General features: G+C 41.4%; 1 protein-coding gene across 2 annotated transcripts in view; it reads right to left on the bottom strand.

The window, feature by feature from the left end:
* Positions 1–25,235, bottom strand: part of PCP4 (Purkinje cell protein 4) — a 69,421-nt gene extending 44,186 nt beyond the window's left edge. Inside the window, exon 1 of one of the 2 annotated variants that reach the window (XM_038380337.2) lies at positions 25,095–25,235. In XM_038380337.2, the coding sequence (XP_038236265.1) occupies positions 25,095–25,103 (9 nt within the window). In that variant the 5' untranslated portion in view covers positions 25,104–25,235. The remainder of the gene's footprint in view (positions 1–25,094) is intronic. The other variant, XM_038380343.2, reaches the window with a different exon arrangement.
* Between the last annotated feature and the right edge of the window lie 270 nt (positions 25,236–25,505).

Consider the following 25,505-nt stretch of genomic DNA (forward strand, 5'->3'; position numbering starts at 1 on the left):
TAAAAAGGATATTATATGAATTCCCTGGGTTTGCAGTCTTCCATTTGAATTGCTATTAGAGCCTGGTTCCTCTTATCTGCCTTACATTTGTGAAGTCATTCACCCCAGTGCAAAGTGGATTTGAAATGCTACCAAAAAAAAATTGGAAAATGTCCAGCAGAGGGCAACAAAAATGATTAGGGGACTGGAACACATGACTTATGAGGAGATGCTGAGGGAACTGGGATTGTTTAGTCTGCGGAAGAGAAGAATGAGGGGGGATTTGATAGCTGCTTTCAACTACCTGAAAGAGGTTTCAAAGAGGATGGATCTAGACTGTTCTCGGTGGTAGCAGATAACAGAACGAGGAGTAATGGTCTCAAGTTGCAGTGGGAGAGGTTTAAGTTGGATATTAGGAAAAACTTTTTCACTAGGAGGGTGATGAAACACTGGAATGCGTTACCTAGGGAGGTGGTGGAATCTCCTTCCTTAGAAATTTTTAAGGTCAGGATTGACAAAGCCCTGGCTGGGATGATTTAGTTGGGGATTGGTCCTGCTTTGAGCAGGGGGTTAAACTAGATGACCTCCTGAGGTCCCTTCCAACCCTGATATTCTATGATTCTATGAAAATCAGATAGGTGTGTTTTACACCAACTGTGCAGAAAGGCAAATCAACACACAAGGTCCAAGGGAGTGGAGAATAAGGACCTATGTTTGGAGGGATGACTCCACTGTCTCTCCTGGTTTAACCCCCTATGGAGACGGAACATTTCCCTCTGGTTTAAATTCAGTCAAAAGTAGCAGAGACTATGAGAGTCTAGTGACCATGTGTGAAAGTCATTTCAAAATGCATTTGATAGCTTTGCCTTCCATGCCATATGCATACTTTGAGCTGAAGGAAGTGTATTGTCTTCCAGCTAATGGCAGTGGATTCAGGAGGAAAGGGAAAAATCAATCTTACCTTAACAGGGGCATTGAAACTCTTGTAAACAAGCAGTAGGCACTGCCTTCAACCCCCCTGCAAAGTATTCAGTATTATTAACTCTTGGAGTCTTTGTGTTCTTCTACACTCTTTAATGATGCCAGCATGGTGTGCAACACAAGGGATAGCTTTTTAATAACATGATCAAAGTATGGAATAACACACAGCTGGAAGTAGTTATTATAGATATTGTCACAAATTAGTAGAACATAGCCCTGGGAGAGTATAGCACAAATTCTCCCTGTACACAGCAGAATCAATAAAATCAACAAAATAAATGAATCACAAATTATGCTGGAGATTACAACACTGTCTTTTCATATCTACACAAGCCCTGAACCGTAGACCTTTTTTTAAGAAACAAAAGCGAAGTCTTCTATTCAACAAGTCATTTTTGGCCAGTTTTACTATTTATGACTTCTGGAATTTCCCCAGGATTTTCTAAGCCAAATAGCAGTTATCATCAGAGGATAGAGGCATTACATAAGATATTAATGATAAAATGAATATAAGTGCAAAACCATAATGATTATATAGTAAAACAGGATAAACAGTTTGTTGCTAGCCTGTGTAGGAGGAAGCATAGTTTATGAATGCTTGGGGCCATATTAATTTTTAACTCAGTGGTTCTGCAGAATATCAAAGGCACATTATTAAATGTGTCTCCAAAATCAATGTCACTATTCATTTGTCTGAAGAGGAGGGAAAAGGGCTACAGAATAGGCCAGATATTATAAGATAGGAACAGGTTTACCTTTCTGCCACTGATATTTTTCTACAGAATTCTCAGTGCAATACACAAAATATCTAGTTAATGTGGCATTTAAAACAGTGCTAATTTAATTCCCTATATGTAGAAAATAGGGTCAGAAGTGAATTTTCAGGCAGGAGTGGGTTTTTTTGAGACTTAAATTAAAATTATAACATGAACCTTTTCAATTTATTCTTCAGCTCCAAAAAGCTTTAATGCTTCAATTTTGCCTCTGATCTTAAATTCTTTTCCTATCTTGTATTTTACTAACCTTTGCTATTATGCTGTACCACTCAGCATTGCTATGGTTAGGGATTGTGGTCAGGTGTTACTAAACACGTGGGGGGAAAAGGCTTTTTTTAATCACTGGGGCATAGAAATTTCCTTTGAGCTGAAATTTGTCTGATTTGGCTGGTCTCAGCCTGAAAACCATTTTTTTAATATTTTGTAAAATTATTTACCTTTATTTGAGTTTAATATATATTTAGCAAATTAAAGGTATTACTTTCTGTCCAGTTTGGGGTACCACACTTTAAGAAAGATATGAACATATTGGAGAGAGTCCAGAGAAGAGCAATAAAAATGATAATAGGTTTAGAAAAAACCTCACCTATGAGAAAAGGTTAAAAGAAACTGACTGGGACCTGCTAACAGTTTTCAAACATTTTAAGGGCTGTTATAAAGAAGACGGGGATCAATTATTCTCCAAGGCCGCTGGATGTAGGACAAGAAGTAATGGCCTTATTCTGCAGCAAAGGAAATGTAGGTTAGCTATTAGGAAAACTTTCTAATTATAAAGGTAGTTAAGCTGTGGAAAAGGCTTCCAAGGAAGGCTGTGGAATCTCCCACTGTGGAGGATTTTAAGAACAGGATGGACAAAAACATGTCAATGACGGTGTAGGTTTACTGGTCCTGCACCAGTGCAGAGGGCTGGACTAGATAACCTCTTAAGGTTCCGTCCTGCCCTACATTTCTATGATTTTAAAGTGGGTTAAAAGAGAAATCCAGTTTTTAAGCCTTGCTTCTGGTATCTCCATTTGGATACTCCAGTTGGTACCTAGGCACCTAAAATATGTATTTGGGTACTTAACTGCAGAACTGGGGACACTATCTGAGGCACACAGGTTTGAAAATGGGACCCCATATGTGAGCTTGTTGGGTTTTTTGGTTTGTTTAACTAACTATTGGATTCGTAGACAGGCATACTGTTATGCAATTAGACAAAGGAAGAGGGCATGCAGCTTCAAAGAAAGAGCTGCCAGTGGGGGAAAAAAGGGAAGGGAAGAAAGGCAGAAGTGAAGGACAGGAGGTGTTCCATGGGGTGTTCAGTGGATAAAGAACAGGTCTGATATAGTGTATAATTGGCCACTCATCCCTGTCAACATCTTCCAAATTTTGAGTTTTTGGTGATTTTATTTGTCCAAAATTCTATTTTTGATGAGAAACCCTGAAAAAAAAAAATGGGTTGAAAATGCTCGTGTGTTTTGACCAACTATAGAACTGGTCAAAATTTGTTAACATTAAACATAAAATAGTCAGAATTTCACAATTTTTAAACAATTTTTGGATGTGTGTAAACTGCTGTGATTTTTAAAGGATAGGAAGAGAAACTATTCTTGGTTTCAAAATTAAAATCAGAAGCAATGGGAGTAGATTTGATCGCACTGAGGACAAAAAACAGTCCTATTTCATTGGCACTTAGTAAAGAGGAAATATGTTATAAGAATGTTGTAAGTAGGTGCAGTGAAATTTGTCCATGTGCACAGAGGCAGAGCAAAGTTTATGCACCACATAGGTCTCATCTAAACCCTATTTCACTGCTAGATTACAAGCTTCACTAGCAGCAAAGAAGTTATACACAAATAATATAGGCTATGCCTTCAGTGCAAAAAAAAAAAAAAGCTAACGCGCGTTAGCTAACCCTCATTAGCTAACATAGGTTAAAATCAGGTTTCAGAGTAGCAGCCGTGTTAGTCTGTATTCGCAAAAAGAAAAGGAGTACTTGTGGCACCTTAGAGACTAACAAATTTATTAGAGCATAAGCTTTCGTGAGCTACAGCTCACTTCATCGGATGCATTTGGTGGAAAAAACAGAGGAGAGATTTATATACACACACACAGAGAACATGAAACAATGGGTTTATCATACACACTGTAAGGAGAGTGATCACTTAAGATAAGCCATCACCAGCAGCAGGGGGGGGAAAGGAGGAAAACCTTCCATGGTGACAAGCAGGTAGGCTAATTCCAGCAGTTAACAAGAATATCAGAGGAACAGTGGGGGGTGGGGTGGGAGGGAGAAATACCATGGGGAAATAGTTTTACTTTGTGTAATGACTCATCCATTCCCAGTCTCTATTCAAGCCTAAGTTAATTGTATCCAGTTTGCAAATTAATTCCAATTCAGCAGTCTCTCGTTGGAGTCTGTTTTTGAAGCTTTTTTGTTGAAGGATAGCCACTCTTAGGTCTGTGATCGAGTGACCAGAGAGATTGAAGTGTTCTCCAACTGGTTTTTGAATGTTATAATTCTTGACGTCTGATTTGTGTCCATTCATTCTTTTACGTAGAGACTGTCCAGTTTGGCCAATGTACATGGCAGAGGGGCATTGCTGGCACATGATGGCATATATCACATTGGTAGATGCGCAGGTGAACGAGCCTCTGATAGTGTGGCTGATGTGATTAGGCCCTATGATGGTATCCCCTGAATAGATATGTGGACAGAGTTGGCAACGGGCTTTGTTGCAAGGATAGGTTCCTGGGTTAGTGGTTCTGTTGTGTGGTGTGTGGTTGCTGGTGAGTATTTGCTTCAGATTGGGGGGCTGTCTGTAAGCAAGGACTGGTCTGTCTCCCAAGATCTGAGAGAGCGATGGCTCGTCCTTCAGGATAGGTTGTAGATCCTTGATGATGCGTTGGAGGGGTTTTAGTTGGGGGCTGAAGGTGATGGCTAGTGGCGTTCTGTTGTTTTCTTTGTTGGGCCTGTCCTGTAGTAGGTGACTTCTGGGTACTCTTCTGGCTCTGTCAATCTGTTTCTTCACTTCAGCAGGTGGGTACTGTAGTTGTAGGAATGCATGATAGAGATCTTGTAGGTGTTTGTCTCTGTCTGAGGGGTTGGAGCAAATGCGGTTATATCGTAGCGCTTGGCTGTAGACAATGGATCGAGTGGTGTGATCTGGATGAAAGCTAGAGGCATGTAGGTAGGAATAGCGGTCAGTAGGTTTCCGATATAGGGTGGTGTTTATGTGACCATCGCTTATTAGCACCGTAGTGTCCAGGAAGTGGATCTCTTGTGTGGACTGGTCCAGGCTGAGGTTGATGGTGGGATGGAAATTGTTGAAATCATGGTGGAATTCCTCAAGAGCTTCTTTTCCATGGGTCCAGATGATGAAGATGTCATCAATGTAGCGCAAGTAGAGTAGGGGCATTAGGGAACGAGAGCTGAGGAAGCGTTGTTCTAAGTCAGCCATAAAAATGTTGGCATACTGTGGGGCCATGCGGGTACCCATCGCAGTGCCGCTGATTTGAAGGTATACATTGTCACCAAATGTGAAATAGTTATGGGTCAGGACAAAGTCACAAAGTTCTGCCACCAGGTTAGCCGTGACAGTATCGGGGATAGTGTTCCTGACGGCTTGTAGTCCATCTTTGTGTGGAATGTTGGTGTAGAGGGCTTCTACATCCATAGTGGCTAGGATGGTGTTTTTAGGAAGATCACCAATGGACTGTAGTTTCCTCAGGAAATCGGTGGTGTCTCGAAGATAGCTGGGAGTGCTGGTAACGAAGGGCCTGAGGAGGGAGTCTACATAGCCAGACAATCCTGCTGTCAGGGTGCCAATGCCTGAGATGATGGGGCGTCCAGGATTTCCAGGTTTATGGATCTTGGGTAGCAGATAGAATACCCCAGGTCCTGGCTCCAGGGGTGTGTCTGTGCGGATTTGTTCTTGTGCTTTTTCAGGGAGTTTCTTGAGCAAATGCTGTAGTTTCTTTTGGTAACTCTCAGTGGGATCAGAGGGTAATGGCTTGTAGAAAGTGGTGTTGGAGAGCTGCCTAGTAGCCTCTTGTTCATACTCTGACCTATTCATGATGACGACAGCACCTCCTTTGTCAGCCTTTTTGATTATGATGTCAGAGTTGTTTCTGAGGCTGTGGATGGCACTGTGTTCTGCATGGCTGAGGTTATGGGGTAAGCGATGCTGCTTTTCCACAATTTCAGCTCGTGCACGTCGGCGGAAGCAGTCTATGTAGAAATCCAGGCTGCTGTTTCGACCTTCAGGAGGAGTCCACCTAGAATCCTTCTTTTTGTAGTGTTGGCAGGAAGGTCTCTGTGGGTTAATATGTTGGTCAGAGGTGTGTTGGAAATATTCCTTGAGTCTGAGACGTCGAAAATAGGATTCTAGGTCACCACAGAACTGTATCATGTTCGTGGGGGTGGAGGGGCAAAAGGAGAGGCCCCGAGATAGGACAGATTCTTCCGCTGGGCTAAGAGTATAGTTGGATAGATTAACAATATTGCTGGGTGGGTTACGGGAACCATTGTTGTCGCCCCTTGTGGCATATAGTAGTTTAGATAGCTTAGTGTCCTTTTTCTTTTGTAGGTTAAAATATTTGTGAATACACAGCAACTCAGCTCTTAACTGCTCAGATTATAGGAGCCTATGGTTGAAATTGAGCTGCACACTCATTTAAAAGCCAAATTGCCATGTCTTCAGTGCTATCTTAACCCGAGTTAGCAGAACTGAGAGCGAAAGGATGTATGCTGATGTGATGTGGCATAATGGCAATAACCTCATGAGTTTGGAATGTCATTATTCATCGTGGTCAGAACCATGAGAGAGTTATATAGGTCGTGCCAAATTGGTACCCCTAAAGCCTTTATACCACACCATTATATATTCTGTATCAACCTCATATTTTACAGAAAAACTATTGCACAAATGGCTTATGTCTATTTACTATTTTTCATCTCTCTGCCTGTAAAGCCAGTTGCCTTGGTTACCGAGTGTCCAACTGCACAGACCTGAGAGGAAGAGACAATATATAACAAATACATTTTTAAAACTTCTAAAAATTGTATAAAAATAGCTTTTCCATACATAAAAATGTTACTCCTTTAAAGTCTAATATCTGTGGACCTTCCATGGCTTCCAAGCAAGGAAAGCTTGGGATTTCTCATTTCTACTCCTGAACGGTCATGAGACCTTAAACTTTCCCCTTGTCTGTCCAGGACTAAGTATTTCTTGTCCAGCTCCTCAGAAAAATGTAATTTTGGAGGGAAATTTTTACATTTAAGTGGCAAATGAAGTATTTCTCTTGCAAGCTGATTTGTAAACATTGGTGACTTTTTGAAGCTGCTCAGAAGTTTGGAATGTTAGAATAAGCCTTGGTGAAGGTAGATTAGGAATTGGGCAGGTAAGATCAAAGTACATGATAAATGCAATTTAGCACATGACTATTGCTACCATATGCTACAGTATAAATTTAATATAGTGCTTTTTTAAAATCGTCTAATCAAAATGCCCCATATTCTATCACATTGTCTTTAATTTGTACAATGTATTTATGGTAAAGTATAAGAGAGAAGTCTGAAATAAAAACCCAGATCTGACTACCCTGACCCCAAAATCAGGATCCAGATCTTCAGCATGACCTCCTTCTCTGTTACATATATAATCTATACACGCACACACCCCTGCACTCACTGACTCTGGAAAGTTTTCAAATACTCTAAATTTTTCTGAAAATTTTCTGGAGAAAATATTGCATCTTATTGGTAGATCAAAATCCTTTCAAGTGCCATTTTAAAATGACTCTATTGAACTCAATGGGAGTTTAGCCATTGATTTTAGTGGGGTCAGCATTTCACCCATGGCCTATAAGTCCAGAGAACACAAGTGTTTTGTTGGAATAGTAGCCATTGGACTCAAACAGCCAGCAGACAGGAAAAACAGAAAGACCTAATATACAACTAAGGAGATATAGAGCCAAGCAATTATAAGTTGGAGCCAGCAGATGCATCCTGGAGAATTTAGGGTGTCAAGTACATTTGTGTGTGAAAGTTGGAAGATTAAATTTTTCCTGAACTAAGGGTTCTTGTTTTCTATGTTTGTCCATGCTAGCCTACATTCAGAAGTTTACCTGTAATTGTAGCAGTCAGTACTTCCATATGTAGGTAGAAAGTTTGTTAATTTTTTCTTCTACTTACCAGATCTTTGTCTTCTCCAAGGATTATTAGAAGGTCATAATGATGTCCACTATCTTCCCCCACAAAAAAAATCTTTTAAGAAGGGGAACACTGATGCTGATGCCCCAGCTACAGACAGAAGGACCTTCCGCTTAATGAAGATAGTAAGGAACGCTTGACTTTTAAAAGATGAAGCTAGAATTTATTTTAATACACCTGCTTCTGGACCATGTACTAGAGAGTATGAGGCAGAACTGGGAGACAGAGCCATTACTGGCTGGTAGCTGATAACACACACCTATGTGCTTTCTCTCCTTTCTCCTCTGAAAACCCCTTGCTGAAAAAACCATGGGTGTTGCCTCCCAAAACCTGGCTGCCATGTGGCCAGCTGGCATATACAAAATCAAATCCCTCCAAGCCAAATCAGCTCATCTGTATGTCTGGCAAATCAGCTCATCTGCAGAACATGTATTATGTTACTATTTTAGGATTAGCTAGAGGTCAGGGATCCTTTAGAGAATCTCTAACATAGTTAAGAAACCTTTCTTCTTCTCGTTGCTCTACTTTCACCTCCTCTTCATGTTTCTCTGCTTGTTTCCATGCTAGGGAAGTGGTGCTGAATATTAATGAGATAAAATTGTCAGTCCCCATCAGTCTTTTGGGGATAATTTTATCAAATGCAGACACCCACCCCCAGCCAACACTGGATATAAATACAAGGTGAGTCAAGCTATCCAATTATTGATGTCTTACATATGGATGTAAAAAAAGTCATAGGCAATGGTGCCTGAGCACCTTACAGCAAGAGAAATACTTGAATATGCAGCTACTTGGGTAGACAGATGTGTCTGAGCTGTATTCAGCACAACTCAGGGGGAAGGGGCATATGCCACTGTATGCCACCTTTGTAGCTCCTAGATTCTGGGACTAACCAGAAATGACTCCAGTCTCTGACACAGGATGGAGAGGCGCAAAAGCTGTTCTAACTTATACCTGGCTGATCACTGCTCCACAATCTCCTTTGTCCTGGCAATGGCCCCTATGTCAGCTATGTATGCCAGCTTGTCACCATCCCCTGACACACTGGGAATTCACAAGTAACCAGTGGAGCCAATTTTCTGCCTGTTTTGTGCTATTAGAGCAGTGTAAAATAGCACGCCAGAATCTGGCCCCCAGTAACAGCATCTGTCAAAATAAAAATAATCTTTGGACATTTTGGCAGTTCCTCTCAGTATCTACATGGTCATGCAGTATGCTATTTAACCATCTCTTGATTGTACTAAGCTGGGATAGTCATTTTGATTGGGAGTTTCCTATTAGCTTTATGAGTGAGAGTGCTGCAGGTGGGCTACAATGAATTGACCTGACCCAAACCGCAATGGCTGAAAAATTGCATTGCCAGTGGTAATGATTTGTATGCACTTCTATAACCACCAGCCATATACATAGGTGATGAGATTTCAATTACAGATGCAATATTTTTCAATAACCAACAGAACTGACAGGGAGACATAGAGCAGACCTAGATTCAGTGGACCTGCTTCTTCTCCTGATTCTGCACCTTATGCAGTCACTTACACCTGAGTAAAATGAGTGCAAAGTGGGTCTAAAACATTACCAAATCAGAGGGTAGCTTCTTACACCTTTTTGTGCTAGTGTACATGTCTATAAAGTGTGCATGGGAGTGGGGAATCAGGCCACTTAAAAATAGCCCACCCAACATCCATAGGCTGAATATTTTAGTCCACAAACAGGCAAAATGCTCATGAAGTCAATATGGACCCTATACTTAACTGATTAACTGGCAGATATAGCTTTTAAAAATTACCAGTTTAGGTCATATTGCCACTGAAAAGATGTCCTTCTTAATTTATTTTTACAATGGTGTAATTAGAAATAGCTATTTTTGGACATCTCAGATGGGATGAGCAGTCAACCTTTGGAACTCTTTGCCAGAGCATGTTGTAAAGACCAAGAGTATAACAGGATTCAAAAAAGAACTAGATAAATGCATGGGGGATAGGTCCATCAATGGCTATTATCCTGGATGGACAGGGATGGTGTCCCTAGCCTCTGTTTGCCAGAAGCTGGGAATGGGCAATGGAGATGGATCGCTTGATGATTACCTGTTCTGTTCATTCCCTCTGGGGCATCTGGCATTGGCCACTGTCAGAAGACAAGATACTTGGCTAGATGGACCTTTGGTCTGACCCAGTATGGCTGTTCTTATGTCTCTTAATAGTTTACAATTGCAAAGATTTGCAATAGAATTCCACAAATTGTATAAAGTATAGAACAGCTTTATTCAGGGTAAGGGAAATATAATAGTCATGTTTTAAGTCTTGTAAAGGTACAGAGGGAAAAAGCTTTCTTTCTCATCCTCTTTTACCATTGCAATCCTGGAATTTATAAACCAGCACAGCTAGAAATCGCTAATTTTATATTCAAATTCAGTGTAATTTTCTCAACAAAGAATATTTACACCAACAGCAAATGTAATCGACATAATTATCACAAACTGTAGCCTGTCTAATATTTGGTTTATTAGCATATTTTGAATTAAAACATTATTAAGCAGATATTTCTCCAAAGACATTATAATCACATATTTTTCTGAGGGGGCAGGAATTAATGGAATCTTTGCAGTTAATTTGAAAGCAGCTGCAAGAATGTGCTGTATTTCCCTAAATCCTGTTAATTACTGTGCAGTCCTTAAGAAGATATCCTCCATTATTCTGGTGGAGGCTGAGGGTTTGATCCTGCAAGATTTATTTATGTAGCAACCTTTACTCAGGCATGCAATTGTATTGACTTTAATAAGATTACTTGCAAAAGTAAGAGAAGTAGGACCAAGCCCTTGGTGTGCTAATGTGAAATTCCTTTAAGCAACATATTAGATTTTGTTTAGCAAAGGGCAAACATTGTTCAGTTGGCCAAAGAACAAGCCTCACCACACTGCTTGCCAAAAAAAAAAATTACATCCACTCCAGTCTACAATAATACAGCCTGTACCTAATTAAAGTTGAAAAAAGATGTCAAGGTGGCCCAAGAAAAATGCTCTAAATTTTTTAATTGATAAAACTGATTGACAGAAATAAAAAAAAATTGGCAAACCTCTTAAGCAAAAGGGTATCTTCCTCTTACCACTATTTCTTATCCTAGATTTAAGACCATCAATACATATCTCCTGACCTGCAAAATGTATATAGATTGGGCCAGACTCCAAAGTCTGGATTCAAGTCCAGAGCTTTCTGTCTTCCCTGGAGAGAGGAAATTCCACAAGGAGTTTCCCTTAAACAACTGTCTAAGAAGTCAGGATTGTGCACCAAAATGCCCCTAGGGACCACTGTTTGGAGGAGAGGGATGTCCTGGCTGTATTCATTATTCTGAATAATATCGTTGGAGTTGGTGGGGAGATTAGATGCCCTCTGCCTTGTCATATCTGAACACATCTCCACGCATTCCTTTACACTTTCTCCTTCCAGGGAAAGCCCTCTGTAGTGTCCCAGGACACAGTGGAACAGTGTCATATGGGCTACTGAAGCCCAACCAAACACAAAGAAGGAATAATATCTGTCTGATGAGGGCCTTTCCATTGCTGGATCTCAGGGGTGTAATCTAGCGCTCAGTTTTTATTCAGGAGTACTTGTGGCACCTTAGAGACTAACAAATTTATTAGAGCATAAGCTTTTGTGAGCTACAGCTCACTTCATCGGATGCTGTAGCTCACGAAAGCTTATGCTCTAATAAATTTGTTAGTCTCTAAGGTGCCACAAGTACTCCTTTTCTTTTTGCGAATACAGACTAACACGGCTGCTACTCTGAAACCAGTTTTTATTCAGTCATCACTCAGGCGTACACTTACTGACTTCAGTGAGAGTTTGCTTCTAGGGGGGACTGAGTAATTTGGCCCAAAGAACTGAGGAAAAAGCTGAGTATGCTAAGTCCCTCTACTTCTGACTACCAAGAAATGCCAAAATGTGTGATATGAAACCAACCAGCTTTTCTTCCTTTTTGTAATTTTCTAAAGATCAAAACTCTGTACAGCACAGTGGGCACTCACCACTGCTACTGCAATGGGAATAAGACTGTGTACCTGCTTCTAAGAAAAGGAAGCAGAGCTGAGGAGGAAATAGGCATTTCAGTCCAGTAAGAAATTCTGATATTTTGATGTTTGAAGCAGGACAAAAAGTTGAAATATTGAAACTTTATGGAGAATAAAAGAAAAGGAGTACTTGTGGCACCTTAGAGACTAACAAATTTATTTGAGCATAAGCTTTTGGCACGAAAGCTTATGCTCAAATAAATTTGTTAGTCTCTAAGGTGCCACAAGTACTCCTTTTCTTTTTTGTGAATACAGACTAACACGGCTGCTACTTTGAAACCTGTTTTTATGGAGAATGACAGGGTCTGAAAAATTTTGATTCAGAAACGGCAAAGCTTTCCATTTTGGCACTTTTGATTGAAACTAAACCTTGTGATACTCTAAAATCAAAATATGTTGTTTCAGTTTGTTGAATGGAACCAAAACATTTCATGTTGAATCAATTAAACATTAAACTGCATCTCCCTATGGGTGCTACATTGACTCAGGGTGTTGTTGTTTGGGTGTCTGATGGCTCATTCTTCCCTATGGGCTGGATTCCCTGGCCAGACTACATCGCCCACGACAAGTCAACAAACCAAAACATTTTGATTCATGTCAAACCAACTGCTTTGCTTTTCCCAAGGGACAATATAAAAAATTCTGTGGAAATTTTTGATTTTGCAGAAACTATGTTTTCAATTGAAAGATCATTTTAGAGGGAAGGCTCTTCAATAGGAAAATATCACACCTCTGTTAAATGCCTGGAGACAAGACTGTTCAGCTTTTGATGGTATTGACTGTAATGTCGAGCGTGGAGTGGTTCAGAGACCTGGGACTGTTGGATGATAGCATGCAGAAGCTGATATTTGGAGTCAGATGATAGGTTCTGATATTACCCAACTATTAGGCCCCGCAAATTGGAATAGTATCCTAATCCAAGTATAAGTATCAGACTTTTTGCTCATGCCTAGTCTGAATGAATACTGGTGGGTTTTTGTAACAAATGTTTGCTTTATATTTCATTTTCCAAACCCCCTGGAAATCCAGAAGAATGTAATTTGCTAGGAAACAAACTCAGCTGTAATTTAGTTTAAGGCTGTCTTCAAAGGACAGCAGAGTTATTAATGGCAGAAGTTTGCAGCAACAAATTGCGCCGTATCGGAACATATTGATCCTAATGTTATTAAGACAGACTTATCTCCTTCACACGCCTGAAGAGTGAAAGGGTTTTTTTCAATTGTGCACTAAAAACAAATTTATCTTCTCTTTCTCCCTGGACTCCCTACATATTTCAATAGAGACAGAAATAAAACAAAAAGGCATTACTGTACATTTCAATAACTTTTGGTATATATTGCATTAGCAACTAGTAACTGACTAGTCAAAGTCTGAACAGATGATATTTGAAGAAAGTTTCCGATTGTCATACAATGCAGCTTCCTGTTTTCATAGAAGGACAAAACCCACAGGACAAGTTATTCAATATCCAGTACAGCTCCAAGGAGAAGCAACAAAAGTGACTATATTTCATCTTTGCTACTCTTGATGTCCAGGCCACCAGTCCAGTCACAAGGAGCAATTTAGAGCAGCCTCAGGGCTTGTCTAGATTATGCCAGCTGCAGTGACTTCACAGGAGCTATTCCACAAACTGGGGATTGAGGGTGAGTGCACTGCATGCAGACCCCTTGTCGTTGGCCATGATCCTTATGCTGGCAGCTGCATGGAGAGAACATGCAGAGCTGTTATTGCTGTCTCTGTGCCACTGGAAGATTCCCCTATGCAAGGAGAATCTTCAACTGTCCACTTGGATGGCTTTAAATTTGCTTTGAGACACTGGAGTGGCACAAATCAGATATAAGTGGACAAAGAATCTGCCCCTTATTGTTCAAACATGTATTGAAATTGAGCTGGTAAGAATTTGGAGAGCTTGAAGTTATGTACAAATCAGAGCAAAGCCCTGTTGTCTGGCTTGGCTCTGTGAACCTAAACTGAAGCCAAGTTATTGGAAGTGACCCTACTGCATTGGAAAGAAAACAGACAGGGTGATATGTAAGGTTACAGTGACTGCGAGGAAGTAGTGTCAAGCATTTTCACACACTCGGCTCTTTCTCATTCATAGACACAAAGCTGAAGAAAAGCCAAGAAACTAGTACCAGGCATTAACCTTACATTCTCTGTGTGCCTCTGGGTCCCAAAACTCACTGGGTCTCATTCTCTGCTGCTTTGTATCTACTGTAGTCATGTGCACCTGTGCAAAGTGGATTTAAAATGCTACCAAATTGTCATGATACCATTGTATACCTACACTGCGTAGGTGAAAATGACTGGTGATTGTGAAAGGCAGCCAAAAAACAGTCCTATTATGTTTTTCCTTTAAAAATAAATGTATGTATTTAATAAGTTCATTGTTGCTTTGAATGTGCAAAAAAAAAAAGTACCTTTCAGAATTTCACAAGGAAAGCACAGTAAACAAGTATGATGAAAGTTCACTATTTCTTGTTGCTTAGATCCACTTCTATGTTTCATCTATTTCTAAAATTTTGTAGACAGCTGGGGGTGGGGAAGCCTACATGGAAAACCCCCAAAGGGTACTGCCAGAAATGCATATTATTTTCAATATACATTATTTTTGCAATTTTGAATCTTGAAGCGCAGATCCTCAGTTGATGCAAGCTGACATTGCGCCATCGTCTTCCGTGCATCTACACCAGTTTACACCAGCTGAGGATCTGGCCGAAAAGCCCACATCCAAGATTCAAACATGTTTGAACTCTTACATGAAACAAAAAGAAATGTTCAACCCTCAAACTCAGTGAAATGATGATAGAGTGCCTCACACAATCTTACTGAAGAGGATAATTCAAACTGGCTTGCCTATTAGTACTGTCACCTGGATTGCAAAGCTGATTGGATGAACGAAAGGAAGAATAGTAATAAACAGCCAAGTATTGAATTGGAGGGACATTGGCTGGCATTTGGCTGCCCTAGCTTAACTGCAGCATGTGTACTCCTGCCTATGCATTTCAAATTGTGCTATCTATCCAATGTTTTTGCTCTTCCTTTTCTCTCCTTGACTGTATATCTCAGTGTCTCATTCCTCCCTCTTCCCCTCATGTTTTTCTATTGTGTATAACTTTTCCAACTTTCCTTCTCTCTCCCTCCATCTCCCTCCTCCCTGTTATGGTCTTGAAATCCAATAAGCCAGTCCCAGCTTTTAAGTTTACTAAAGATTTTATTTGACTAACAAACAATGAGAAAATAAAGTCACTCTTACATGTGCATACATGCATGAAGTTTGTAGTGCGGGAGAGTTTCAACCAGTAAGGCTTCTTTGTTAAACTCTGCATCCAGAACATTCCAGGCCTTAAACGCAAAGCAGGATTTAGCCCCTGGGGGGTCTAGAGGTCTATTAAAATTGTAGAACACTTTTTCCATGAGGTGTAGCTAAAGACCCATTACTTGAGACATTTAAACCTAGACTGGAAAAAGCACTGGAACTAAACTGTAGGGAGCAATTCTGCACCAGCAGGGGTATGAACTAGCTAACTTAATTTGTTTTCCTATCTCTAATTCCTGTGATTAGCAGAATTAACTTTTGAGAAAAATATTAAAAGAAATAAATATCCCAGATCCTCAGCTGGTGTAAATTGGCTGTGTCGTGTTTCACCAGCTAGGGATCTAGCCCGTACATATAGCTTGACCGAACCAGAACTATGAGGAGATATGTTAACCATTTTCAAGTGTTATCTATGAAGCATACAGACATCAAGTGTGGAGATGAGTTGTGATCCAAGATCCTGTCATTAGACAAAACATTTTTAGTTGTAACTGTTCTGTGGATGCATAGCTTTAAGCCTTTTCCATAGATGCTGCCATCCATTTTCCTGCCTCAACAGGGAGATGGCCTACATGATCTAATATATCTTTTCCATCTCTATGATAAAGAGAAATCAGAACAGAAAGTCATTTTGCATTGGAAGTGGGGTCAGCAACACTGGATCTCAGTTTTAGGTACGTTTCAGAGTGGCAGCCATGTTAGTCAGTATCCGCAAAAAGAACAGGAGTACTTGTGGCACCTTAGAGACTAACAAATTTATTAGAGCATAAGCTCTAATATTTTCTATATGCCATCATGTGCCAGCGATGCCCCTCTGCCATGTACATTGGCCAAACCGGACAGTCTCTACGCAAAAGAATAAATGGACACAAATCAGACGTCAGGAATCATAACATTCAAAAACCGGTAGGCGAACACTTCATTCTCTCTGGCCACTCAGTAAAAGACTTAAGGGTGGCAATTCTGCAACAGAAAAGCTTCAAAAACAAACAGACTCCAATGAGAAACTGCTAAGCTTGAATTAATATGCAAACTAGATACTATTAATTGGGGTTTGAACAGAGACTGGGAGTGGCTGGGTCACTACACATATTGAATCTATTTCCCCATGTTAAGTATCCTCACATCTTCTTGTTGGCCATCTTGATGATCACTGCAAAAGTTTTTTTCTTATTACCAAAAAAGCTGGTAATAACTCATCTTAATTAATTAGCCTCTTACAGTTTGTATGACAACTTCCACCTTCTCTGTATCTATCTATCTATCTATCTATCTATCTATCTATCTATCTATCTTCTTACTATATGTTCCATTCTATGCATCCAATGATGTGCCGTAGCCCACGAAAGCTTACGCTCTAATAAATTTGTTAGTCTCTAAGATGTCACAAGTTAATTTTAGGTAAGGTTCAACATCTATTTCAAGCAAATGTATGGACACATGTTGTTTGAGTTTTAACTTAACTAGCATGTTTTTTTTATTTTATTGCCAATCAACGTCAAGAGAAGTGGAGTGGAAGGTCGGTAGAATACTGTCAGATAAGGGCTGCAGGTTATCCATCTTCATTAGAACATCCTGGACATTGTAGCCAGTATAAGGAAATAGGGTTATGGGGGCTCAGAGTGATGTGACAGCTCTGTAGCACCAAAGATAGTAGAAAGAAAAAGACAATCTCACGCATACATACACAGTTGGATGCTTCTCTCTCTCAGTTTTCTCATCTGGAAGGAAAATGCCCCCCTTCCCCTTCCTGTGTTACGGACCTGGGTCTATTCTCTATCTTTTGCCACCCACTCTGGTTCTAGTGGTATTACAGGTTCTTCTTTAGAGCAGGGGTTCTTAACCTTTTTCTTTCTGAGGCTCCCCCAACATGCTATAAAAACTCCCTGGCCCATCTGTGCCACAACAACGGTTTTCTGGCCCTCCCCCCATCTTCAACCTTGCTGCGGTGGGACCTAGGCCTCAGCCCCACTGCAGCTTGGCACTTGGGCTTCAGTGGCAAGACTCTGGCTTCAGCTTCCTGCCCTGGGCCCCAGCGAGTCTAACAGCAGCCCTGCTTGACAGATCTCCCTGAAACCTGCTCACAAACCCCCCAGGGGTCGCAGACCCCTAGTTGAGAACTGCTGCTTTAGAGTTCACAATTATAGACCATACTTAGAGTCCACTTGTTCTCCTGAGGGAGACAGATATTTTCCTGGCCATCATAATAGTGGAACAAGAAAGCCAGGCAAATGGTGGTACAGAAACCAAATACATTTTATTCAAATCAGTAAGCAAATGACTGGTGACTTTTCCCTATGATAAAATAACGTGTCTTCATGACAGTTAATCATTTTCCAACATTATAACCTACTAACCCTCATCAGACTCAGGCATGGAGGGAATCTGTTTATTTTTTTTTCCCTTTAAAGTTGCACCCATTTGTAGTTATTCTCTCACAAGCAAATGGAAAGATATGAAACCCAGTAATAAATCTCTAATTAGCGAAATGTAGTCAATAGTAATACATTGATATGGTGTTGAAATGTGCAGTAATTACACACTTGGCAGGAAGATTCATGCTTTTCTTTTTAAACAACATGGTCACCAGTTTCTCACATTTAAGCAGAACTTGACTTCCAATTTTCTAACTTTTAAGGGATATTTTAAGAGTTGCCTGAGCATGTTCTGATGCCATGCTGAAGAAGAAAGTAGGCAAACTGATAGGTCTAACACATACTGTTCTCCCTTTTCCCTCCCCTTTGAGCTGCAGTTTGCCAGTTTACCCAGCTAATAAATGGGTGTAATTTAAAATTAAAAAGTTATTTTCCTGTGCTTTCCTTCTCCGCATCCCCAATCTATGCCAGCTGCAGAATTCCGCCCTATATTATCGCTGCAGTTTGCATAAATATTTATTTTCTCCTGATTTTGGCTACAGACAATTGGCTGCACTGAGGTAGATGTGGGGGGGGGAGGGAAGAAATGAAGAATAAGTTGCAGAAGGCAGTCCCCAAAGAATTTTAGCTGATCAGCCAGATTTCCTCCTGGATCTTCACACAGTGCAAGGCAGCTAGTTCAATCATTAAAAGGGAAGGGTGCAGCATGTACTCCCTCTCCCCATGCACACCCAGCTTTGCTGGGCATTGTGGAGGGGTTAAGATATCATGGCCCTGCCCTTTCAGTTCCTTCAGGGAGGTTAGTTTCCACTCTAGTGTTTGTATACCATGCCTAGATTATGCTTGGAGCTGGGAAAATAATGGATTTTTTTAGTTTGCTGGCAATGCCATAAAACGGGGAGGGGATCATTTTAGATCTAACTGAAAAAAAATCATTTTGGGTCAAACTAAATGTTTTCTTTCAACAAAATTTAAACATTGTGTTTTGATTTTAATCACTTTAAGATTTTAATTTTTTAAAAATAAAATTAAAGGACTTTTTGAAACAAAAAGTTGTTTTGAACAAAAAAAATCAAAACATTTTGTTTAGAAAATGTCAAAATGAAAAGTTTATTTTTTTTCTGGATTGTGTATGTGTGTTGTTGTGAAGGGGAGAAGGAGGAGGTTGACCAAAACAATTTGGCAAAACAGACACAAATTCACAACACACTTTAGTGTGACCAAATCTGCATTTTTCACCAAAACCATTTTGTCTGAAAAATTTTACTCAGCTCTAACTATGCTGTTGCAAGCGTATCAGAGAAGGAAGGCTCCTTGTACCTAAGCTATCTCAACTTCTGTACCTGGACATGGCCAGCCTCAGTCTGGTCCTTTATATGTCTTTTTTAAAAAATCATCAAGACAAATCCTGGCGAAAGCTGTTTCTAAGCTGGCACACCTATTTCAGCTAACGCTTCATCGCAGAAACAGCTGCCGGGCTGAATGACAGTGCCTATGTTTTGGGGGACTGCAACATCTTGCATGACCTTTAATGGGAGACTTCTGCTCCTGCCTAGGTCTGGATCTCAGATTCCTAAGAACAGCCTCACATTTAATACTGAAAACAAATGTGCCTATGACTGTTGTAAAAACCATGTGATGAACTGTCTCCCTCATACCATAAGAAAATGTCAGCGTGACCAGACATCATCCATGAAGTGTCACATAATTAAATGTCTGTGATGAGATGCTGTGATTCCACTGATGTGTGTCAAGTTTATGCCAGATTTGAGTCTAAAGGCTCAGTGGTAGAGCTGTTCAGAACTTTTAGGTGTGAATAATTTATCTGATGTATTTTGGCATTTTTTCTGTGAATAATTTATTCACAATTTTTTGGCATTAGTTGACCAGCTCTATTTAATGGCAAGAAACTAGAAAACTCTAAGGAAATCAGTCTGAAATTCTCGGGCCTGACCAAAAACCCATTGGAGACAACTGACAAGCTCCCATTGATCCAAGGATCAGGCCCTTATTGAACAATTATTTTGGGGCAGATTTACAAAGATATTTAGGTGCCTAAAGATGCAAATAGGTGCCCAGTGGGATTCTCAAAAGTGCCTAAGCAGGTTAGGTGCTGACCTCCCATGGAAATCAATGGGGCTTAGACACCTGCTTAGGTACTTTTGAAAAATCCCACCTCCAGGGCCGGAGTTCCCATTAGGCACACTAGGCATGTGCCTAGGGACACCGGTATTCCAGGGGCCCTACAAATTCAAATTTTGTTGCTCCTGGGTCCTGGCCGGGAGCGGGGCCAGCTGAGGGGTAGACGGCCCCACGCAGCCCTGCTCAAGGGCTCCTTGCTCAGCCTGTCTGACAGCGTCACCTCCCAGCAGGCTTGGTGAGTGTCGCCGGGGGGCAAGACTTGGGAGAATGGCTCTCTGGGGGCGGGTTCTGTGCAGAGGGAGTGGAGGACGCTGGGCAGTGGGGGGATTGTGTGGGCCACTGGAAAGTTGTGGGGGGGGTCTGTGCAGGGGGCACTGAGCAGTGGGGGTGTCTGTGGGAAGAGGGGCACTGGGTGGTGGGGCACCTAACGTTAAAAGTGGCAGGGTACCCCTGCCACCTGCATGGTGCTCTGCCGCCAGAGATGGTGGTGGTGGCAGGGCTCTGAGCCCCTGTGCCTCGGGCTGTCCAAAGTGTAAATCCGGTCCTCCCCTCCTCAATACCTCTCTGTATTTTTAGGTATCTAAATACCTGGCTCTGTGTGACTAGTAACTAGATTTTTTCTCCCCTATACACACGTAGAGAGAGACCCCAAATCAGGACTTGACTCAGCAGCACAATGCCAAACTTTGGGCACCCTGCTGCCTGGTGGAATCCTAAGCCCCAAATTAGATGCCCAGGCTCCCAACACAATGTATGAGGAGAGTTAGGCACCTCCGGGTGAAATGCACAAAACCTCCATGCTGAGCAGGGAGCTGCCTAAGCTAGCCAATAAAAAATGCTGCCCACTGGTGTGTGGCCTAAGCCCCACCATGCGATGGTGCCTATCGCTGCTCAGTAGTCACAGCTATGAACCTGCTCCTGGAGTTAGTCGCTTACGCCAGGTCGGACCTTTCACACACAAAAAAAACCTGAGGAGGCAGCTCTGGAACCTCCTTTATGTGCCAGTGGTTTGAGCAGGCACTCAGGCTGTGGGACATGGGTTTAAATCCCAACCCTGCCCATTATGGAGCAGGGACTTGAACCCAGGTCTTCCACAGGAGTGCCCTAAACAGTGCCCTATGGCAAGCTCAATCCCTCCTGATGAAGTGGTTCCGCTTTGGATGACACTTAAATATTCATTGGGCCAGAGAGAGCAAGCACAAGTGTTTCCATATCCCAGTGGTTAAGACACTCCCCTGGCATATGGGGGAATCCGGTTCGAGTCTCTGCTCTGCTCTATAGGTAAGTATTTCCATACAGAGGGGAGCAGCTTCAAAAGGCAAGACTGAGAGAGCCCTGCCCTGGATCCCAGTGGTTAGGACTCTCCCTATAGGTCAGGGATGGGCAAACTATGGACCGGGGGCTGCATCCAGCCCTCCAGATGTTTTAATCTGGCCCTTAAGCTCCTGCCGGGGTGCAGGGTCTGGGGCTTGCCCCGCTCTACATGGCTCCTAGAAGCAGCGGCATGTCCTCCCTCCGGCTCATACATGTAGGGGCAGCCAGCGGCTCCGCATGCTGCCCCCGCTCCAAGCGCCGCCCCAGCAGCTCCCATTGGCTGGGAACTGCAGCCATGGGAGCTACAGGGGTGGCGCCTGTGGACGGGGCAGCGAACAGAGTTGCCTGGCTGCGCCACCACATGGAAGCCAGAAGAGGGACATGGCCGCTGCTTCTGGGAGCTGCTTGAGGTAAGCACTGCCTCGAGCCTGCACCCCTGACCACCTCCCACGCCCCAACCCCCTTCCCCAGCCCTGATCGCCCTCCAAACCCCTCGATCCCAGCCCAGAGCATCCTCCTGCACCCCAACCCCTCATCCCCAGCCCCACCCCAGAACCCACACCCCCAGCCAGAGCCCTCACCCCCTCCCGCACCCCAACCCCGAATTTCATGAGCATTCATGGCCTGCCATACAATTTCCATACGCAGATGTGGTCCTTGGGCCAAAAAGTTTGCCCACCCCTGCTCTAGAAGGTGGGAGACTTCCATTTAAATCCCCACTCCCCATAAGGCAGAGTGGGGATTGTGAACCCCACTCTCACACATCCTGGGTGAATGTCATGACCAATGAGTATTAAAGGGGGCACAACCACTGTTTCCTGTGTTTTTTGTGGGGCCCAGTCCAGTAGATGTACTCACAGGGTATGTCTACACTACACTGGCTTGGGCTAAGGGGCTGTTTAATTGCAGTGTAGACGTTCAGGCCCAGATAGCAGCTTAAGTTCTGGGAACCTCACACCTTGCAGGGTCCTGGAGTCTGGGATCCAGCCTGTGCATGAATGTCTGTACAACAATTAAACAGCTCCTTAGCCTGAATCCCACAAGCCTGAGTCAGCTGGCACGGGCCAGCTATGGGTGTCTAACTGCGGTGTAGACATACCCGGCCTAAGGTGACCTGTGAGCAAGTGAGATAGGTGAGGGAAGGCCTAGTTTGTGAATCCTATTGCTTCCTAGGCATGAGCTAGGTACTGGGCATCAGTACATAGGCAGCTGTGTGCATGCTCAGTGGTGGAAATTTAGGCAGCAGCTGGGCAGGCATGTTGAGGATCTAAATTTTGGATTTAGGCACCTTTAGGTGCCTAAATACTTTTGTGGATCTAGCCCTTAGTGTCATAAACAAATTTGCAGGTGTCAATACTCCACAGTAAAGTCTTGTTGCTTTTTTCTTTAAAAACTCTATCTCTTCCCCCAAAAACTGTGTTAAATGTAGAGACATTTAAAAATGGCATGATTACACTGATGACTATTTTATGCTCTTCAGCTTTTTTCAGGAATTGATTTGTAATCATGTGGCCAGTAAGGGGAAACAAAACAGATGATTTTTGTGCAGCAGTAATATGAAAAATAAAACAAGGTGCAGCAAATGGGGTTTGAAGGGTCTCATTTTTGTTCAGTTCAGAGGTCTCTAAGCCTGCATTCTAAGCTCCACTAACAGTGTAACAAAGATTAGCATAAAAAAATACAATCACTGGACCACCCTCACCATCCTCCCTGCTTTCCCTCTCCCACTTCTGGATGTTTGATAGCCATATTTGAGTCTGGCTTTTCAGTCATATTATCCTCTGATTTCATGGCGGATAACAAAAGGATCTGGTGCAAATATATATCTTAAACATTTCCAGTTCAGACAAAATCCATCAGAAGCCACATCAGGAGTCTAACCATTGCATACTCAGACAACTAAAGTGATTGTCTTCTGCCAATCTTTCTTTTTGCCTCAGTTCTTTTAATCAGAGCCCTTCTAATTAAGTTAACCTGAGCTGCTCCATTTGTTTTTCTGTCCTGAGAGGGTAATAATCAACTAAAGTATAGTTAAAGGCATTCTTCCTGAGTGCAGTTTGTGAAATAAGTTCTCCAAGTCTTACCATTTTCTGTATGACAATGACAGCAGCTCTGTCCCTCGAAGCATCAATGATAGAGTTAAAAATTGTTAAATAGACACTTGGCAGGGGCTTGAGAAATGTACTGGGAAGAAAAGCAGTATCCTCTGTGATGGGGACTTGCTAGAAGTGCTATTTTGTGTGGGACAGGGAAGTATATTAATAAAAATATGGGATCCCAGTTGTTGTATAGATGTGATGACTTTGATGCTCATGGGAACTCTTCGCTTATTGATTACAGAAAGGAGAGGTTACGTCAAAGAGGGGAACTTAATGTAAACTATTGTACTGTGAACTACTGTATAAACAGCTGCTGAAACGGCAATGTAATACAAAACTGCATTGGCATGATGCAGATATAGATAATAATAATCAACCTGTCATCGTTTTACATTAGGAAAAGTTAACATTTTACCAAATAATGATGCCATAGCAGACAAAGTATTTCTGTTAATGTATGTGACAAAGGGATACTTTGTATATAAAAGCTACAATATGAACGGTATCCAGTTTATTAAAATGTAGATATCCAATCAGCAGATGAAAGGCTGTGGGGTTACTGATGCCTTATCTCAATATTCTATGTACATTACACATAGCAGGAACACATCATGAGGATTCTCCATTTCTTAGCCTGTTCAGGTATGCATAATGTAAATAGAAATATGGCTGCCATGTGACCCTTTAGCAAAGACCACTATACTACATCTCTCCTTATGTCTCCTCATTGTGTTTATATCACATCAGTCATTTAAGATATGGTGGAAAACATAGCAATAGCTGTAGGCAGAAGTATACTTTATATGGTTGTTAATTTTTCCCTGACTGCCAAGAAAGGAACACCCATCTGTCAAAAAGACAGTGATAGAAAAGAAGCCTCCAAAAATAAGTTCTAAGTAAGACATAATTACAACTAACTCAAGTGATCTGGGATGAGGTAAAGAGCTGAACTATAGAAATCAGGGTTCTACTAGCTGAACTTACCCAACATTTGGAATGAATATGCTTTTTAAAATAAAAATATTGGCTTCTCACTGCCAAACTCTTTCACTGCAAATAGAGTAAGTGTAGTGACTGAATTTTCAGCTTTCTTTTTCGACATACACAAAGGTCCTTTCATGCTTGATTTTATTTGCCTTTTTCCTTTGCTGGTTATAAGGACAAGTGTAGATGTAATCCTTCCCAGGACAATAGCTACCCAGTTCATAGCACTGGCAAACTACAAACAAGGCATTTTTCAAATGAGGTTTATTTTTTAATATCTAACTTTTACACCACTGACCTCTCAGCTCACTTCTTCTACATTGAACAAAAACATAAAATGAAACCTTAAAAGAAGATAAAGCTTGTCTTATTTTATATCTCCAAAGTACCATGCACACCTATGGAGCTATTCTTAGTAATAGATAACAAGAATTAATAATAGTCTTTCTTATAAACTGATGTATTTCACATTTCACAACCAGAAATCAGACATTTCATATGTCTGCAGGCTATGCTGCAAGGTACTGTGCAATCTCATTCTGTTTTTAATTAAGTAAAAAAATAAGAACTACCTGGTCATTTCCAAACAATCTTATTTATAAGAATAAGTATAATATTTAGCTCTGGGTGCTTTACATATTCAAACAAAGCATTATATAATCCTGTTAACTACATGTATTCATTAATTTATTCAGTTATGAATGTCTTCATTTCTCAAACTTTTCATTCCATAGTTGATTTAAATTGACTTTAAAAAAACTCATCTGATTTTTCTTAAGCTGCATTTCCCCCTGTTACTGGTGTTATTCCTGCTTCAGATACCTACATCTCTCTCTCCCCAGATAATAGGTTTATCCACTCACCTCACTCATATTTGTTTTGAAATGACAGCTCACAGATTTCCACTTCCTCACAGTAGGGAGACTGTACAAAAGCTCTTTCCACTGTTCCTGGCTTTTCTCTTAAAAAGGGCTGCCCAGTGGCATCATGCCGCCAGTAAACCAATAAGATGCATTCACCTGCTGAACTCCTCAGCATGCATCCAAGAGCACAAAGGGCCACCTAGTGGTACAAACTGAAAAGCAGATTCAAACTCCAGGTTGGGTTGTTCCAACTAATGGAATATTCATAGTTCAGAATCATTGATAAGGAGGAAATATGTGTTGAGAACTGAAAACATAGTGAGTGTGAAATGTTTCTTTGAATTGTAAGATGCAACTATTTCACCTAGTGACAAATGAAAATATTCAAAAACATATCATCTGTAACAAAAG

The sequence above is a fragment of the Dermochelys coriacea genome, chromosome 1 (assembly GCF_009764565.3).
Source record: "Dermochelys coriacea isolate rDerCor1 chromosome 1, rDerCor1.pri.v4, whole genome shotgun sequence".
Classification (NCBI taxonomy): domain Eukaryota; kingdom Metazoa; phylum Chordata; order Testudines; family Dermochelyidae; genus Dermochelys; species Dermochelys coriacea.